The sequence below is a fragment of the Chelonoidis abingdonii genome, chromosome 1, assembly GCF_003597395.2.
Source record: "Chelonoidis abingdonii isolate Lonesome George chromosome 1, CheloAbing_2.0, whole genome shotgun sequence".
In the NCBI taxonomy this organism is placed as follows: domain Eukaryota; kingdom Metazoa; phylum Chordata; order Testudines; family Testudinidae; genus Chelonoidis; species Chelonoidis abingdonii.
In genome coordinates, this window is record NC_133769.1 from 212,327,937 (window position 1) to 212,348,541 (window position 20,605).

Consider the following 20,605-nt stretch of genomic DNA (forward strand, 5'->3'; position numbering starts at 1 on the left):
TGTCCCCTGTGGTTGACCAACTCGACTACTAGGGAGTTGGACGCCAGGTGGGTATATAGGTACTCATTCCCTTTAGTGGGTACAAAGTACTTGCATTCTGCCTTTTTTGATATAAGGGCCAATGAGACCAGTGTTTACCACAGGGCATTTGAAATTTTAGCCACCCCTTCATGGAGTGGCAAGGCCACCCTACCCGGTGCCAATGGGGACAACACGTTGAACAGGGAGTCCAAGGGCTCCTCCATCTCCTCTGCCTGGAGGAAGTGGTTTGCTGTCACCCTCTTTAAGAGCTCTTGGTGGGCCCTGAAGTCCTCCAGCAGGATGGAGGGAGGCGGGGCCGCAATCCTCTCCTGCGGGTGGGGCGAAGAGGCCGGTGCAGTGCTTTGGGTGTCAACTGGCACCAAAGGATCCACCACCTGGTCGGACTCCGGGCATGGTACCGAGGACAAGCGCCCCACTGATTCCTTTGCCGAGGGTCTGGAGAGGGAGGCCGACAGTGCTTCTGAAGCTCCAGCCACCGAGCGAGTTCCCAGTGGGGGCTGCGCTGGAGGCTACAGTGCCCACTGGTACCACTGGGCCAGCCACGATGCTTGGTGCCACTACATCTGCTGTGGCACTGGTGGGGCCGGCTGCCCAGGTTGGCCGGTCTGGCCCGAAGAACGGCTACGAATAGAGACTGGGCTGGTGTAGGATGCACTGTCTCTCAACCAGGTGGAGCGGCAGTGCTAGGATCTGCAAAGGTCACAGGATCGCAATCTCTACTTGAAGGACCAATACCGATGGTAACAGCTGCTCTGCGAACGACCTCGACGACAAGATGCCTGTGATCGATGCCTGGGGCTGTGGTGCCTTGGCAGAGACTTGGAGCAGGAGCCCGAGCAGGAATGGTATCAATGACCGTGCCATGACCAACTGTGGTACTGTCTCCAGGAGGAGGACCGACGATGATGTCTGCCACGGTCCATGGATATCCGCTCTCTGAGGAGGACCAGTTCCATGAGTCACGGACGGACGGAACCCAGCCTGAGAGTCTGGTCAGCATCAGGAGTGGTCCATGTGGACTCTGGGCAGTGATCAGCATCAGGAATGTTCCCTCGACCGAGACCAAGCCAGGGGCGACTGCAGAGATCCCAGCAAAGGCTTGCCTCTGGAGCGTGGGGCACCGGTATGGACAAGACGTCCCAAGCCACCTGGAGGGCTTTGGGCATGGACTGCATCCGGACTTCCAGAGAGGCCTGTTCAGAAGGGGCTGGGCTACTCCGCTCTACATGAGTCAGAGGCCTAGGGCCCGGTGGGTATCAAGGACTGCCCGACATGGGCCTTGCCTATGTCCCAGACTTCTCTCGGTGCCGCTATAAAGAGGGAGTCTTCTTAGCCCTCTTGGCGTGCCTCATGGACGGAGAGCAGTGCCGACTGGTCAATGCCACCAGCGGATCACCATGTACCAATATCGCAGTGGCCAGTACCGGCTCAGAGCACCGTGTCAGGGTCAGCGCCAACTCCACCAGAATGGCTCGAAGTCTAATGTTCCTTTCTCTTTTGGCCCGAGGCTTAAACAATTTGCAAATCTTGCACCCCTCGCTGATATGGGTTTCTCCCAAGCAGTACAAACAGTCTGTGTGCTGGTCACTTCTTGGCATAGAACACTGACAAGAACCACACAACTTAAATCCCAGGGCATGCCCCAGCCCAGGCTCACTGACTGACTAAACTAACTACACTAAGTACAGGTACTAAATGAACAAAGAGTTCTGGGAACAAGCTACAGCAAAGCTGGAGCAGAACAGTTCTGATGCACCTTCACTAATGGAAAAAAAGGAACTGGGGGTGGGGGGAAGAGCACAGCTTCCCTTATACTGCGCAAGGCAGGCACCACACCAGGTGCTCCCCCTTACAGGTACTGCTAGGGGAAAGACTTCTGGCACTGGTGCATGTGGCGACCATGCACACCTATTGTGGAATACACATGAGCAATCACTCAAAGAAGGAATCAGTCTTGTTGCCAAAGCTATCTTGAAAGACAAGACAACATCTAATTAATCCTCAGAGAAATGGGACACCCGAGAGTGAATGGTCATAAGCTTAGTTTTCACACAACCATGGTTGTAACAACTAACTATGGCCATCATTAGAAAATGCAAGGTTAACAGTAAACATGAGAGTTAACTAAACTAAGTACCACAACAGCAATGAAAGTTATCAGTATTATAAGCACTCTTTAGATAATACACAAGAAGAGAGCCTGAAGTTGATACATCCATTCTATAAACACACTTCTGAGATGCAGAAGACATCCCCTGAGGAGCACAGCTGGATCACATTTAGCTCAGAAATCCTTCAAAGGATATACTATATATCAGAGGTCCCCAACGCGGTGCCCGTGGGCGTCACTGTGCCCGCGGGGGCATCTAAATGTGCCCGCGTCTTAGCAGAGGTCCCCGAACTTTTCGTCTGGCAGGCGCCAGATGAAGGACCATTGAGAGGCATCACCGCCAAAACACCGCAGAAATTTGGCGGCGACACCTCTCAATGACGCCACTTGCTGCCGACAAGAGACGTCATCGAGAGGCGTTGCCACTGAAATGCCGCCGAATTTCAGCGGCATTTCGGCGGATGCTCCGCCGCCGCCACAGTCCTTTGTCTGGCACCCGCCAAACGAAAAGTTTGCGGACCATTGCTATATATCTACCTCTCAAAAATGCCTTTAGTAATATTAAAATGCACATTGTAATATGAAATGCAACATTGTCTCAAGCAACTGATTAATTACATGTTTCTTCAAGGCAGATATTGTATACATTATATCAAATTTTTATCCCAAGATTATTTCCCAAGACTTCTCCATCTTCTTAAGGGCCCCACTCAAACCTGATACAGGACATCTCGAGATCTCAGGTTTGCAGTGTAAAGTGAACATTCTCAGAATATCAGTGCACAAAGATACATTTCCTAGTGTCCCCAACATACCATTCTTCCTTGAAGGGATTTCATCAAGGAGAGGTTGTTTTTTTGGGAGGGTGGGGGTGACACAAAGGAAAGGGGTGTAGGCAGAGAGCTAATGATCCATTGAAGCCTGGTTATTTAATTCTCTAGAATTGATTCTTTTTCTTTATTGCTCAGAGGCATCTTAAACAGTCTAGGCTGAACAATAAAAATCCACCAACACACAACTGGGTTACTCATGCCAAAGATTTTAATCCTTCTCGCTACTTATATAAAAAACGCCACAAGACTACAATCACAAAGCTCCGGAACACCAAAATTTTATCATTAAAATAATTACCCTTGCAGTAAGTTTTCCCTATGTCAGAAAAATCACCACATTATAACTGCAGCCCTATTAAAAGTTCCAGATGCACTATCTCAAAGTAACACACACAATATGGCAGTCTGGTAAGCTCCCCCTAATGGGCGAGAACCACAATTAAGTTTTCCATTGACAATTAACCGGAGTTAAGAACCTCCAGCAGACTCCATGGACCCCAAAATATCACTCCATAACAGGGGGAAAAAAAGATGGGGATATCTACAGTAGCAGCAGAAGAATTGATTTTAATCACACGTGCAAACTTTTTAATTAAGATTTAAAATGTTTTTTTCAGTTCAGAGCTGTCCAGAGCAATAGAGTAGTCCCCAATTACAATACTTTCTTGAGGCTGTAACGGTCTATTAAAACAGTGACCAAACTAAAAATTCGAGACTGAGCTATTGTCTATCACTGCTAAAAACTGTACTATTAAATTTATACAATTAAAATACCCATTTGTTACAAAGAATATGTAGTCAAAGACTATTTACTTTTTCAAAAATTCTTAGTAAATGAACCATGAACTCTTCAAAAGCCAAGATTTTTACAATTAGCTCAATTTTTCAGCCATAACCCCAAGACTGTCTTAAAATATACCACTTCAAAAGAGGCACTATTTCATTAACAGTTTTAATAGACATTTTAAAACAAGTGCACAATGTTGCTAGAAATGTTTGTGCGCTGCTCACCATCATGCAATCAGTAGCAAACCAATGCAGTTCTATATTCCTGATTCCCAAACAATATCAGAAGAACATTAACAAGACTGGTGAACTGCACTGCTGATAATCAGAATCTTTTAGACATCACATCAATTCTACTGTAGTGCACCTTAGGAAAAGTACAAACAGCAGACAGACAAAAGCTAGGACTGCATTATAACCTAGTCTGACCTTCTCCATAACACAAGCCAAAGAACCTCATCCAATAATTTCTCCAACAAGCTCATACCTATCTGATCTATACCCTATCTTTTAGAAAGAGGTTCAGTCTTGATTTCAAAGACTTCAGATGAGGAATCTACTACTTCCCTAGGTAATTAACTATTACGATTATGACCTTCACTTAAAAGTTTGTATTTTATTTCTAGTGTGAATTTGTTTACCGTCAGCTTCCAATTCACTTATGTCCAATACAAAAGGCAATACAACCTCCCTACTCCTACTTCAGTAGTACTTTGCTCTCTTTCACACCACAATGCTGTGTGTCATGTTCAATTGTTTATCTATCCTGACCCCTTAAGCCCTTTACAGAGTTGCTGCTTCTCAGGATACAGTGCACCTTTTTATAAATGTAACCTATGTTCTTTGTTCCTAGATTTAGAACTTGCATTGGCTGTATTAAAACACATGTTCTAATAAGTCAACCTTACCACCACGTGATCCACATTGGCCCATACACTGACCTCACTTCATCTTTATCACTCCAATTTTTGTGGGATCTGCAAACTTTACCAGCACTTGTATTTTCTTCCAGATCATTGATAAAGATATTAAATAGCCCTGGGCCAAGAACAGAGACCTCCCAGATCCCAACAGAAACACACCAATTTACAATTACTTTTTGCATTCTGTAAATTGGTTTTTAATCCATTTAATATGAGCTATATTGATTTTATATAGTACTTTTTCCCAAAAAAATTAAAATGACATATAGGACTAAGTCAAATGCCTTACAAAAATCTAAGTATATTATGTCAACAGTTTATTAACCAAACTTGTCAAAAACAGTATTATTTGATGACATCAAAAGACTGATTTTGAAAAGATGTATTTTCCATTAAGCCATCTTGATTAGTATTAATTATGCTACCATCTCACAACAGTTTACTGATTTTGTCCCATATCATGCTTTCAATGATTTTGCCTGTGATTAATGTCAGACTAATCAATCTATAGCTTCCTGGGTCTTGCCATTTACCCTTTTCAAATACTGGCACAATATTAGCTTTCTCCTAGTCCTCTGGAACTTCCAGTGTTCTAAGATTTGATAAAAATCAACATTAATAGATCACAGAGCTTTTCCATCAATTATTTTGATATTTGTGGTGCAAGTTATCTAGTCCTGCGGATTTAAAAATGAAACTGTTGCTGTTTAACATACTCCTTAGTTACTAACTGAATAGAATGTATTTCATGATCACTAAGATAAGAATACACCATCCTGTTTTCTTTCAAATACTGAATACAAATATTTAAATACTTCTGCCTTTTGATTGACAATTTATCATCCTTGTCTAGCATCAAACCTACAGTACTGCTAGAATTTTGTTTGTTCCCAATATATTTAAAGAACTCTTTGTCCTTGACCCTACTGGCCATAGATTTTTTTCCACTTACACCTTTAGCTTCTCTTAACTGTCTAAAATTTTTTAACTACTGCGCTGACTGGTACTCCTTGCTTTCATCTTTCCTAATGTTTCATTATATAGTACTTATTTTTATTACTTTCACCTCCCCTCCAAAACAGGATTATTTTTTTTTTTAAAGCAAATAAGCCTCTCTTGACTGCAGAATTGTGCACTTTGAAGCATCTAAAAATTCTTAAATATAATTCTCATTTTTATGTTTAAGTACTTCCTCCCACTCAATTTTAGCATATGATGGCTTTCATCTTTGGAAACTGGCCTTTTTAAAGCACCAAGTATACCTACTACTTGATGTTCTAGCTGCACACAGCAAATGAAAATAGACATCATAAATTTTCATAAATGGTCTGGAAAAAGGGGTGAATAGTGAGGCGGTAAAATTCACACGATGCAAAATTACTCAAGATTGTAACTCTTTGCCTTCAGTTTTAGAATTAACTAAGGGATCTCACAAGACTGTGCGACAGGGCAACAAAATGGCAGATGAAATTCAGTGTTGTTGATAACGCACAATTGAAAAAATAATCCCAGCTATACATACAAAATGATGGGGTTTCAATTAGTTGTTACCACTCAAAAAAGTGGTCATCATGGATAGCTCCCTGAAATCATCTGCTCAGTGTGCAGCAGCAGTCAAAAAAGCAAACAATTATATTTTCTATAAATCTATGGTATACCCACACCTTGAATACTGCATGTAGTTCAGGTCACCTTAACCCCCAAAAGCCACATTAGAATGGGAAGAGAAGGGCAACAAAAATGATTAGGGATATCGAACAGCTTCCATATGAGGAGAGATCCAAACAACTGCGACTATTCAGCCTGGAAAATAAATGACTGAGGTGGGGGATATGACAGATCTATAAAGTCATGAATAGTATGGACAAAGTGAATAGGGAAGTGTTATTCACATAATACAAGAACTAGGGGTCATCCAATTAAATTCATAAGCAGCAGGTTTAAAACAAACATAAGGAAGTACTTCTTCACAGAACACATAGCCAACGTGTGCAGCTCATTGCCAGGGAATGTTGTGAAGGCCAAAAATATAACCAGGTTCAAAAAAAACACTTAGGTAAATTCACAGAGAATAGGTCCATCAACGGCTATTAGCCAAGATGGTTAGGGAAACAACCCTATGGTCCTGGTGCCCCTAAACCTCCAACTGCCAGAAGCTGCAATTGGACAACAGGTGATGGATCACTCCAAACAGCCCTGTTCTGTTCATTCCCTCTGAAGAATCTGGCACTGGCAACTGTCTGACAACAGTATACTGGGCTAGATGGACCACTGGTCTGCCCCAATATACCCATTCTTATGTTCTTATCACTCACACCTGAGCAACCATACATTTTTAGTTCAGTGATCAATTCATCTTTGTCTAAATTAAGTCTAATGTACAAATTACCACAAGTTGGTTTCAGTAATTTGTGTCTGAAAGTTATATATTTTTTATAATCTCCAAAGATATTTTACAAGTGGCAGCAAGAGATCTCTGGCATATGTCCCCCCAGACTGAAATTCCCAATAATGTAATATTTCCATCTACACACTACAGACAGAAGTTTAAGGAGCTGCTCATCCTGTCCCCTTGTCTGATTTGGTGGTCTATAGCAGACTTCCCTCCCCCCACTACCACTTGTGATTTATCAATTAATCCTTTGATCCATAAGCTTCCCAGTCCTCTCCTTCAGAATTGTCAATAATTCTAGAGCAGGTAGTGGTATCTTTAATGGAGAGTGCCACTCTATGTACCATACCTCTGATTGTATCTTTCCTAAACACAGCACATCCAGTGATTTTAACATCAGTCATGTGATTGAAACCTCATGTGTTGCATAATACCAGTCACATCAAATTTCTTTTCTAATTCCTTATTTATTTTCACTATTCCTATTGCAACTCTTATTGTCTATGTAATAAAACAATGGAGATTTCCACAGGTGAGGGAGACTCCCTCAAAAACGGAAAAGACTGGACACCTTTAAGGTCTTGTCCATACTTCCAGCAACGTCTACAGTAGCTACACATTGCAGTGAAAAGCAGGCTGTGTCCATCCTGTGGCGTTTAGCTACACATGGCAAAGAAAAATTCTGACAGAGGCAATGTAGCAGGGAAAGGCGCTAACAGCTCCCTGCCAGCCTACCCTCCCGCAACACACACACACACACACACACACACACTTCCCCACTCTAGAGTCTTTCCCTGCAGCGTGGAAAGGTTTTTACCACTTCCAGACACTTCCACTGAAGCAGGGAAAGGCTCCAGCAGCAGTACACTACACTAGTAAATAGAGTGTACATGTAGGAGGCACTGTGTGGGCATGCAGACAGCCATGTAAGGTATATACCCAAAAGGTTCTCGTGTATTTGCATTCTACTTGCCTAAGCAATGCTCACTGTCTACACTGCTATTTATATAAATGCTAACTAGGTGTGCAACATCTGTATTCTACATGCCCATAAGTGTAGACGTAGCCTAAGACACTGGAGGCTCTTACGTGAAGAGCAGGCTTACCCACTTCATTTTTGCCAGTCAGGTCAGGTCAGGTCAAAACCATGTTAGACAGCGTCAGGGGATAGGGGGAGGGAAGACTGGGAAGCCTTTGGTGTCCATACCTCTGTAGATTAGCAGGATGCCCATAATCGATTATTAGCACTCTCAGATTAAGAAGATACCGTCTTTGATGTTAAACTAGTCTCTTCTGCATCTGAATCTGGAGAATAAAATCACTATACTACCACTTTCCATATCTAAGTGTTCAGAGTAGCCTAATGCCGCAAGATGAGCTAGCACTGGGCTTCTCTTGTCAGCCAACCATGTTTCAGTGATGCAGACCACATTAGGTGGCCCACAGCTGATGAGTTTGTGGTGGTAAAGAATGGTGACTCCTGACCATGATTCCACTAGCATAAGGCAGATGTCTTGAAAATGACATGAATTAGAACAACCTTTAGATTGTTGTTTGGCCCTGATGTAAGTTACATCAGTCTCTGCCTGTTAGCAGACTTGGGAGAGCGCAAATGCTGCTTCATATCTGATCCCTTTTCCTGGGGCTTGTGCCAAGCACACATCAGGCATCTGGACAATATTCCTGGTACACATTTAGGTCTCCTTTTAATTTATAATGTCTATTCTCATTCTAGTTGTCATATCCATGCCTACATTTGATATACACTTTGGTTATGTTGTGGCCGGTTTACCTTATTTTTGAACATTTTCAGCAACAGAAGAAAGGTGGGGAACAATTAGGTTCTCTGTTTGTATATTATTCACATCTGTTCATGAATCAGTAAACATGTTCTACGAAAACACTTGCCCACAAGGTTTCTCTGGGGGAAGGGAAGAACAGAAGTATTCCTCAGTACAATGACATATTACTTATTCTGTTACCAACTTTGAAGCATGGTGCAAGCCAACAGAAAGTGCTGAAGTTGATCTACTCAATATTTATGGTTATATTGTGGTGTCATAATCAAATCTGGGTCATTAAAGACACTATTTATTAAAACTACTATACAGGTGTGATAAAAAGCCTTACCTTTTGGATAATCTTCCAGTAAGAGGTTGAAGTGACCTAACTGACAAAAGAAATCAGACTCCACCTTTCCTTCAGCTTTCAATATCAGAGATTCATAGCAGCGAACAGCCTGTAAAAGAGAAGTATAGATATTTTCAAAATGCTGTATTGTACTCAACAAAGCACATTTTATAAACGCATCTTCTTTCTAATAGAAATGTAAACCTTTTACCAAATCTCATCTTATTGCGCAAAACTAAAAACTCTACAGTTTTCTGCAACAACCAGAGTTATTTCAGAATTATGTCATCCTTGATTTTAAAGCAAGAACAAGAGGGAGAGCACATATTGAAAAAGTGTCAGATTCAAACACAAATATCCAGCAATACTAATAATCATAATACAGAAAAAACAAAATCTTTTTTTCTTTACTTGTGAATTTGACATACACTTCATTTCCCTAAGGAAAAATAAATTGATACAGTACATCAGAGGGGACTGATTTAAATTAAAGTGATATAAATCACTAAATGTAATTATGATTTAAATCAGCAAGTAAGAAACTGATTAAAATCATCAATTTTAATCTTGTTTTGCATTTGTTCTTTAGTTATTTTCCCAAAGAACATTTGAGTCTAGTTGACTGCTGTGATTTCATACTTTTTGCTAACCAGGAGGATACACTATCTATACATACTTAAATAATTATATTAAACATATAATTACTCAAATTCTTAATTTACAATTCCTTATTTACTAGATCATTTTCTGTCAATTTGTATGAAATTGGAATTCAATTAAAAATGCTTTTTATAAATATAAAAAAAACATTTAAAACTTGTTTTAACACTAAGGTCGTGTCTATACTACCACTTATGTCAGCAAAACTTTGTCACTCAAAACAACACCCCCATGAGTGACATAAGTATCACTGGCATAAATGGTAGTGTGCACAGCACTGTGTCAGTTGGGGAGCTCCTCCTGCTGACATAGCTACCGCCACTTTTTGGAAGTGGTGGTATCATGTTGAGGGGAGAGCTGTCTCCTGTTGTCATAGAGCAGTTACATGGGTGATCTTACAGCAGCACAGCCGCATCAGTACAGCTGTGTTGCTGTAAGGTCACTAGTGTTGACATGCCTTAGTTTAGCAATACATCGAAGAGTCCGGTGGCCCCTTGAAGTCCTGGCTTTTCAACTACTAGTTGATTTCTAAACTTGAAATGGGACCTGAAAGTAGTCTTCCACATTCCAGATGAGTGACTCAGCCACCGGACTATCTGGCTATTCTAGGGGGTGGTGGCCTGTTTCTCTTATGAACTTTTTTCTTCAGATAACAAGGTCTAATTTTTGTTTCAGTGCAGAACAAAAACAAAAATAATGAAAGCTCAATTTTTTTTGTAAAATGAAATTCTTATTTTTTGCCCAGACCTGGCTGGAGCACATTCATACAATTAACATTTTCTCATACAAAGCAGGTAAAATATAATTTTGTTTTTGTACTATTCACACCACAGCTTGAGACATGGATAAACTCCAGACAAGAATTGGGTAACCCATAAAATCTTTTGGGCAAGTAAACAGATGAGGAAGACTGGCTTCCCTGAACTATTCAAGGTTATAAATCATACATGCTTAAACAGTTTAGCATCTGGGACCCTATAGTGATTCGATCAAATTTTATCAAACCACACTTAGAGAAAACCTATTTAGTGGTTAGAGTACAAGAGTGGGTGTCAGGTCACCTGGGTCTATATCTGACTCTTCCGCACACATCTGTATGACCTTCGGCAAGTCAGATTTTCACTATGTCTTTGTCTCCAATCCCTCAGCCAGCAATATTTAGGATTTTTACCTGTATTCACAGAGATATCATATGACATTTCATTTTAACTTCTAAAGCCCTTCTTGGAAGTTCAGACTGGAGGCAACAGAGAAATAACAAGCACAAGTGTCTTCCTTGCTTTCCATTCTCAAGGGAGAACAGGAAACACCAAGATAATCTCTTTTTTCTTCCAGAGAATTAAGTCTACACAAGATTTTTTTTCAAACCCAGTATCCCAAGTCCTCACCCACACAAATACGGATACTCTGGTGCACATTTTGGTTCAAAAACCATATCTTCTTCCCACCAAACACCTTTGAAGACATCCCTGGAAAGGAGTCAATACTTTTCCCCTTCGAACAGGGGAGGGCAAACTACAGCCCGTGGGGCAGATCTGGCCCACGAGATGGCCAGCCCCATGGCGCAGCGGCCAGCACACCCCTGCGGCTCCTGGAAGGGGCGAGGGAGGGGCGCTGCACACTGCACTCGCCTGCAGGCACTACCCCCCGCCCCGCGCAGCTACCATTGGCCAGAAATGAGGAACTGAAGCCAATGGGAGCTTTGGGAGTGGTACTCACAGGCAAGGGCAGCGTGTTGTGGAGCCGCCTGCCCCATCCCACCCCCAGGAGCCACTGCCAGACATGCTGCCCACTTCCGGGAGCGATGTGGGACCAAGGCAGGCAGGGAGCCAGCCTTAGCCCCGCTGCACATTGCTGCCACCCAAGAGCTGCTCAAGGTAAGTGACACCAAGCTGGAGCTTACACCCCAACCCCCTGCTCTGAGCCCCCTAACTCCCTGTCTTGAGCCCCCATCGCACCCTCCTGCACCCCAAGCCCCTGCCCTGAGCCCTCAAAACTCCTGCCCTGAGCCCCTGCCACATCCTGCACCCAAACCCCTTGCCCTGGGCCCATTCCTGCACTCTGCACCCCAACCCCTTGCCCTGAACCCCTTCCTGCACACTGCACCCCCCCACACACACACACACACCCCGCACTCCCTCCCACACCTCAATCCCCTGCCCCAGCCCTACATTCATGGCCCTGCATACAAATTTCCCTGCCCACAAGTGGCCCTCGGGACAAAGTTCACCCACCCCTGCAGAAAAGAGCCTGGGAATCAACCTGGCAGATTGTTGTGAGAAGGGGGAATATAGAACAGTTTTTTGGGGGGAGGGGATGGTTAGGGAGTTGGGGAACCTCCCCAATGCAGACTCTAGCCTCTCCCATTCATTCAGTCAGGCATATCTGCCCCTGTCCCCGTGTGGCCCTCCATCCCCACTCCCATTCAGCACTTGGCTCAATGTTGTCATACCACTAGCTTCTGCGCCCCCACCCCAGTCTGTCCTCCCCACTAGCCCTTCTGAATCCATCTTTGTGACCTGCCCCCCCCCCAGCAGTGTGCCCCGCTCTGTGTCTCCCTCCGACCACATCCTGTGCCTCCTCACCTGTCCCCCAGGCAGGGCGCTGTGAGGAAAGCAGCCTCTGCCCCCTCCCTTTTCATGGCTGGCTGCTGCTGCCTGTGAGCTAGCTGCCTGCTCTTCTTGTGCCACATCAGCCCCTGGTGGGTGAAAGGTGTAACTGAAGTGTGACCCCTCTTGTGGCTTCCCTTAGCCTACCAGTCAGAATCAATAATTCTGGGAGCGTGGGGGAGGAATCTGTGGGGAATATTAATTCTGCACTTGCACAATGGTGCACAATTTCCCCATGAGTAATTCTATTCTATTCCACTTATTACTCTACTTAAATCATGCCAATTCTCCAAGTTCTGAGGAAGATTAAGCCAGTAGTTTTCAGAGTACCTTGTCATAACTCTAAATTTGCTGGGTTTATGGTATGTCCAATATTTATATAAATCTTATGTCCCCTCCTTGAATACCATTTTCAGGTCTGATCAACGGACCTCAAAAATAATACAGCAAAAGCGGAAGGGGTTCACAGAGGGGAGAGCGAACCACAAGTAAAAGAGCCAAAAAAACAAAAAAAAAAAAAAAAAAAGACTAAATATAAAGCAAGGTGCAATGAGAATCAGAAAATGGAAAACCTTCTATATGATTGAAAATGGGTACTGTCCACAACATTTCCAGCTACTGCTTTGGATATTCCTTTGAGATATAAAATAGACTATTCCACCCTGGGAAATAAAGGCAGAATAAGTCCTCAATGTTTTATCCTTATGGTGAGTACAATATTGTGCTTATGTAGATAGTACTGAGTTCTGGCAATCTAGATCAGGGTAATCCTCTGGCAGGCGGGCTGTGAGACAGTGTGTTTACGTTGATCGTCCACAGGAACAGCCTCCCGTAGCTCCCAGTGGCCATGGTTTGGCGTCTCCGGCCAATGGGAGCAGTGAGAAGGGGACCATCAATGTAAACAAACTGTCTCGCAGCCCGCCAGCAGATTACACTGACGGGACACATGCAACCCGCAGGTTGCCCACCACTAACCTAGATATTGAAGAAACGGCCACAAGAAAAATCACTATGAGAGAAAAAGGACAACCTGTGCAATACAGTTCCTCAAGAGGCCTTTCCAAATATATGTTGGAAACTACTGCAGAGTTACCTCAAAAAAAAAAAAAAAAAAAAAGGGGGGGGGGGAGGGGGGTTAAAAGGCAGAGCCCACACAAGACTAAACAGAGCCCAGCAAAATACTAAAATGCCAATAAGCCAAACAGCTGAAGTAAAAAACAAAACATCCTTTTGTTTGTGTTTCAGTTTCTGCTCTGCACAGGAAGAGTTTTTGAGTAAGTCTGCCTGAAGCTGAATACTCAGAAAAAAAAAAGGGCGATATCATCTAACCTAAGACCATTCCTTCCCTGGAGTGACTGACAACACTGATACTGCCTCCTGAGTTGCAGACCTCACTATAAAGAATATGTGGACTTTCCGGTACACAAGAAAGGATAAAAATTCAGTGATTCCTGTTGGAGCTCCTCTTGGGATTTAAGGGTGGCCAGGAGCTCCTAGTTCTCCTCATGTCTCTTCATTCCAGGGCTCAGCACAGCTGCTGCCTTTTTTCTTCTTTAAACACCATTTCTATCATTAAGCACCTTGCTTTATATTTAGTCACTTTTTTGGGGGGCTCTTTTACTTGTAATTTGCTCTCCCCTCTGTATTATACAGTTGTATCACAGAGGACCAAATCAGGGTCCAGAACGCCAAGATGCTAAGCGCTTAAACAAACCAGTGTCCCAAAGAGTTTTTCCTCTGCCTCCTCTCCTGGTAGCTGGCTACATGAGGAACCAGCACAGGAACAGGGAAGGAGGACAGTGATTCTCTAGGAGCCACCTGCTATTTGACCCAAAGTAACAGAAAATAGTTTGGAGATATCTGTAATCATATAGCTTTCTACATTGTGCACATCTGCAGGCCCATTTACTAGCGTGTAACCTCCCTAGCCCTGAACCAAGAAATAGTGCTTGAATTTCTTTTGGCTTCCAGTCCAAATTATTTTGGGAGAGAATCTAAATGTGCCGTTAAGTACCCTTTCTCCAGATCCCCTCTTGCTATTTTCTTCCTCCACAATTTTTATTCTTGTTATTTTATTTCCTTCCCTCTTCAAAAGCCTTGCATAGAGCAATAACTATCCTATGAGCGAAATAAGAAAAAAAATTATTTGTGAGGGGAGGGGAGCAGAAATGAAAAGAAAAGAAGGGGACTAACTAACATAAGCTTTATTACTACATCTAACACTGAAAGAAACAAGAAAGAAAAGCTGTCAACAGACTCTAAGGCCCCATCTCAGGCCAAGGGCAGTTGAGAAGGAACTGAAGGCAGTTTGCTCACATAGCACGATATAGCAGTGAGGTAAAGCATGAGGTGGTGAGTGCATACACATGGGCCAAACAGACGCTGCTACTCAAAATCTCTGATCTGAGGCGCAGGGAGGCAAATACACCTAGACACTCTCGGCGGAATTCTGCACCTCTGCCCAAGCCCAAAATTAACATCCCCTGCAGATTTTATTCTTTCCTGGCAGACAGATTGATTGAAGCATCCATCTCGGGCAGTGGTCGGGTAGAAGGGGCATGTCTGGTTCAGGCGCTGAGAGCAGCCGTGGTAAGACAAATGACCACCTCAGGGAGCACGGCTAGGCTCTCTCTGCCCCTCTCATTCACTATTGTGATGTGCCTGGAGGCGGGGAGGGGCAGGATTTGGGATGCCCCAGTCAGTGGCTCCTACTGTGTGCCTGGAAAGCTGTTAGTCCCAGCTGAGCATGCATATGGGGGGGCGGGGGTGAATTCCTCCTCACAGAGCTTCCAGATCAAACCCACTCCTGGGAATCTCCCAGCTGCAGAAAGCTCCATCCCCCTACTTCCTGCCCCCATCGCTCCCCAGCCACGGGGGAAGGGGACATTGTGCGAGAAGCTATGCCCCTGCCAAGCCTTTCCCTAAATCCAGACCCCCCACCTGCGCCCAAACTTCCCCACTGAGCCCCCCAGATTTCCCCTCCTCTGCCTAGATTCCCCCTTCAAGCCCTCCCCTGAATCCAGGCCCCCGCATGCAGACTACCCCCTGTTGACTACCCCACAATCAAACCCCCACGCACCTGGACTGCCACCCTACTAACTCCCATTCCTCCAGTACCCGGACCCCTGCTAAACCCCATGCACCCAGATTCCCTGCAGAGCCCCATCCCCCCCACCCAGTCACTCATGTTGAGCACCAACTACCTTCACCTGGATAACTGTTTCTCACTCCACCCCACCCCCCACGAGTCCCATTCCATCTGTTCCCAGAACCTCTAACAAGCCTCTGTGCACCCAGATCCCACCCGCCCCCAGCCACCCACACTCACATTATCCCACACAGAACCCTCTCACCCCACCCCTGGATTGCCTCACATTAAGCCCCTCCATACTTGGATCCTGCTACGCTGAACTTGCTTGCCCCACACCTGGATTGGGATGGAGGGGAGGCATACAAGACTCTGTCCCTCTCGCTGACTGTGGAGCTATATAAATAGTAAGGCATCTATTTGTCAAAAAACATTTCCTTAATCTTTTTTGTTGTCTCTACTGTTAGACATACTTGCTGACAGGTATTTTGAAATAAACTACCAAAATAATTGAAAATGGTATGACTATATTGTGTTATTTTGACAAATAAAATCTGCACACATTTTTAAATCTGCATAATTCTTCATTTTTTGGCACAGAAGTCTTTCAGGAGTAACCTAGGAGTGGAGCACCTGTAGGGACACTACTCGAAGAAGAACCCAGTTATTGCACAATAAATGTGGTTCTCAGGTTTTTTTCTCCCCACTTTGATTCAATTGTAGATGCAAGTGTGCCACATACACATGAGAAAAAGATTGTTTTGGTCAGTAGTAATCATTGGGATCATGCATGCATCCTGTATGTGATGATGGGCCTAAGGACATAGGCCGTAAGTGGGAAAGCACGCCCAATCTCTGCTCAGGTACTCCATCAATACAGAATCTTAGGTAAAAGCAAGGAAAGGGAGGCTAGGTTGCAGGATCCACATGGACCAAATCTCTTACATATCTAAGGGCTTCGCTACACTTTCAAGTTGCAGTGCTGGTGAGGGGGTTACAGCGCTGCAACTTATTCGGTGTCCACACTTACAAAGCTCAGCCAGCGCTGTAACTCCCTGGCTGCAGCGCTGGCATGTAACTCTTGGTCTGCTATGGGTGTAGCGAATCCAGCGCTGGCGATGCAGCGCTGCTCATCAGGTGTGGACGCTCACCCAGCGCTGTTATTGGCCTCAGGGTATTAAGAGGTATCCCAGAATTCCTGTCTACAACAAAACCGGAAGTACTCCCCAGAGCTACCAAACACAGCTGCTCTTTGCTCCAGCGAGTGAGCCAAGCGAAGTCTTTGGAATGTTCACAGCTGTTTGCTTGAGAGACAAACAGCATGGCGGGGGGGGGGGGGAGAGAGGGAGTCCGCCGGAGAAGCTGCTTGTCTGGTCTGAGCCTTTTACATTTAAGAGTGATGAGAGGGGATGGGGGAATGGCCAGAATTTGCAAGGCAGGAGCTCACAGTGTCTGCTCCAAAAATCACTCTCTCTGTTCCCCAACGCTCCCTGTCACACTCCACCCCACCCCCTTCGTTTGAAAAGCCGTTGCAGCCACTTGAATGCTGGGATAGCTGCCCACAATGCACCACTCCCAACAGCGCTGCAAATGCTGCAAATGTGACCATACTGGCAGTGCTGGTAGCTGTCAGTGTGGCCACACTGCAGCGCTGTTCCTACACAGCTGTACGACCACAGCTGTAACTCCCAGTGCTGCACATTTCCAAGTGTAGCCATACCCTAAGAGCCACAGTTACTGTGATTGTTCTGAGTGTTTGTCATGTGGATTCCACTGTAGATGCATGGCTAACTGGTAATTCTCTAAAGAGGTGGACGTCAGGAGTTGTCCTTAAAAACTGTAGCACTGCCCAGCCAAACCGAGCAACATATCTCATGGCTACAACTAGAAGTACCAAGTGGCAGCTCTGTAAGTTTCTGATATAGGGACACAACAAAAACCTGAGATGATTTTTGGAATGGCTTTGTTCTATGGACATGGGAAACTCTAATTGTGAGCCCCATGCAGGCTCCCACACTGCCCCACTTAAGTCAGTGCAAGCGCTCCAGGTGAGGACGCACATCACTGGCCAAAAGAGGGTTGTGGGGATGTGAAAAACCACAGTAATTACTGCAGTGGCTGTATCTTGGCCTTACATTGACTTAATGTTGTAGTATAAGACCTGAAAGTAACCGAGACTTTGTGAAATACTGTATATGATGGTCCTGCTATTAATTCTTAAATCTATCTCACCTTTCAAGCAGACGCAATATCCATCAAAAGTAGAGAGAGCGGCAAACCAATCTAGGGAGGGACTTTCAGAAGAGCAGATGACCATCCTGAACCTGAAGCGATGACCTAATCTGTTGAGTTGCCTGAGGTCTAGACTAGGATGCCATCTGCTTTCTTCTTTGGAACAAGGAAGTGATGGGAATAAAACCTTCATCCCAGAACTCAAGGGGAAACTTCTCCAATACACCTAGTTGTAGAAGGGAGTCCCCACCTTTTGCTTCAGCAGTATCTCATGAGATGAGTCCCTGATGAGAGACTGGGTAGAAGGGCAAGGACTGAAACTAGACTGAATAGATCTTATAGACGACTTCTTGAACTCAGCCGTCCATAGTTATTCCAAGTCCAAAACAAAAGGAAAACAGCTGCCAAATGGTGAGGGAAATGGTATAAATCCTTGTAGATCAGTCCAGGACTTTTGACCATGGAGTCAAACTTGCTTTCTTGAGCCAGATGTTGCATGAATTCTAGCAGTAGATGAATACAAACGCTGTCTGATACAAAGGTCTCTTCTAGGGAGGATCCAAGGCCTTTTGCCATTAATAAAATTAGGAGGTTGGTCTTCAGAAAAGATTTCAACCTAACTTGCCTCCTCTTAAGGACTGAAGTGTAGAGACCTTGGGATCAAAGGACATCTCTAAAAACTCTTTCAAAAAGAGTGGAATGCTTCATCATTCTTGCAGTTAAACAGGTCACTGACCTTCAAAAGGCAGATCTTCAATTTAACTTTTCAGTAGATGATTCCAAGCTGGGAGCAGCTGCTAACATTTTGGAGGACAGGATTAGAATTCAAAACAACCCTGACAAATTGGATAATTGGTCTGAAATCAACAAGAAGAAATTCAATAAAGAGAAGGAAAGGGGAAAAAAAAATAATCAAATGTACAACTACAAAAAGGAGGAAATAACTGACTAGGTATTAGCACTGCTCAACAAGATCTGGGGGTTGTAGTGGATCACAAATTGCATATGAGTCAACAATGTGACGCAGTTGCGAAAACGGCTAATATTCTGGGGTATATTAAAAAATGCAGAAGACGCCATGAACAGCACCATTCTCCCCTACTCAAATATCACCCTCCTGATAACCCATACAACAGCATTTTCCCTTAATGTTCACCCAAAACATGGCAATCAACCACCAGAACCGCTTCTCCAAAATGATGCCAATCCCTCTGGAGAAGTTGGTGACTGGCCATAGGTAGTGGTGGCAGTTGTGGAAGACACGAAAATCTTAAAATGATCTTCACTTACACTGTTCACATTTCTGAAGTTTTCCTCACACTCACAATGGCAATTGAGACTGACACATCAATACCATATCAAATATATTCAGCATATATACAGATGTCATTTGTCAGGAATGACTAAATAAAAAAATTATATTAAGACTGAATATTATACTTTAGATGCTGCTAAAATTCACTACTGTTCAAGTCAAAAGTCAGGGTTTGTGTTTTGGGTTTCTTTTTTGCTTTGCAAAGTAACAGATTTCCTTGCAATTTCCCAGGAAATTAATTCTGTATTCAAATAATAAAGACTATAAGTTATGGGCCAGGCATGGCCTGTCCTGCACAAGGGAGCAAAATGGACATGAGGTTTATTCTCTTGCACCAGTGTATCATACCATCAATTCCTGCATAGAGGGGAAAGAATGATTTATAAAGCTAGTACATCCTCCCTTACACACATGGGCAGGAAGACATGGAGCCGCCACTCCAATTCCCTGGTCACAAAGCACCCAGCAGTGTTGGGGAGCATGCACTTACAACATATGCTGTTGTTGCAGTTTGCCCTCTCAAAGGAGATTTGATTTTTCCTCATGGGCTGCTCCAAAGGCAGCTCTACACATATTTCCCTTTGCCACGGGCTATATCACAAACTGACAGTTTAGCCCTTTGTGAGGATACACAAATCTCACCCCTGCTTGAAGTACAAACCAAAAGCAATTTTAGCTACCATGCCTCCATGACAAGATGATAAAGAAACACATTTAGTTATTTTATACACATCTTTATCCACAAGTGCATTCAGAGCAGACAAGGCTCTGTTTTTCAAAAACTGTATCTGAGGAACACAGCAACAATTCAGATATGTAATGCACAGGAAAGTCAGATGTACTGATGAGATGGTAGTCTTGTAGCCTCTCACACCTCTAAACAAGCCACTTCTCACTGGACACTCAGGGTGCTGTGAAGAGATCAGACATTAAATCCCAGCATGCTTTAAGTGTCTAGAGTCTGAAGAGCATCCAGACACTACCCCTATCACTGGATCCCTTGGCACACTGTCAGGGTGCCGATGCTCCATCTAGCATCCCTCCTGAGAGCTGCAACCAAGCAGCCCACACTGCTGTCCCTGGAGCCAGTGGTGATTCCTCAGACTCCCCTCATAGCTTAAAACACATCCTCCCACAGATATCTTAGACATGAGGGTGTTCAGAGTCCACAGTTTACCTACATAAGGGGCACTACCACCTGGAGCATCATGCACGCACTTTGCACAGGATTCTAACGCCACTGCTCTTTCCTTAAGCACAAGAAATCCAGAGAGTACAGATGATATAGAAATAAAAACCATCCTTAACACACTCATTCCAGCTGACCTTCCCTGGTGAGTTCTTGGGGGGGGGGGGGGGGGGGGCGGGGGGGGGAGGGGAAAGAGGTGAAGAGGTGCTTAAATTCAGAGCCAGAGGGTTCCCCCAACCTCAGACTCCTGCAGCAGCTTTCCTTTGCTTGAGCTGGTGAAAATGACCAAAGACCCC

The 20,605-nt window shown here is 44.2% G+C and overlaps 1 protein-coding gene across 5 annotated transcripts in view; it reads right to left on the minus strand.

The window, feature by feature from the left end:
- Positions 1–20,605, minus strand: part of KDM6A (lysine demethylase 6A) — a 287,206-nt gene that overhangs the window by 229,995 nt on the left and 36,606 nt on the right. For all 5 annotated transcript variants that reach the window (XM_075059516.1, XM_075059508.1, XM_075059521.1 and 2 more), the window contains exon 3: positions 9,217–9,325. In XM_075059516.1, coding sequence (XP_074915617.1) covers positions 9,217–9,325 — 109 coding nt within the window. The remainder of the gene's footprint in view (positions 1–9,216; positions 9,326–20,605) is intronic.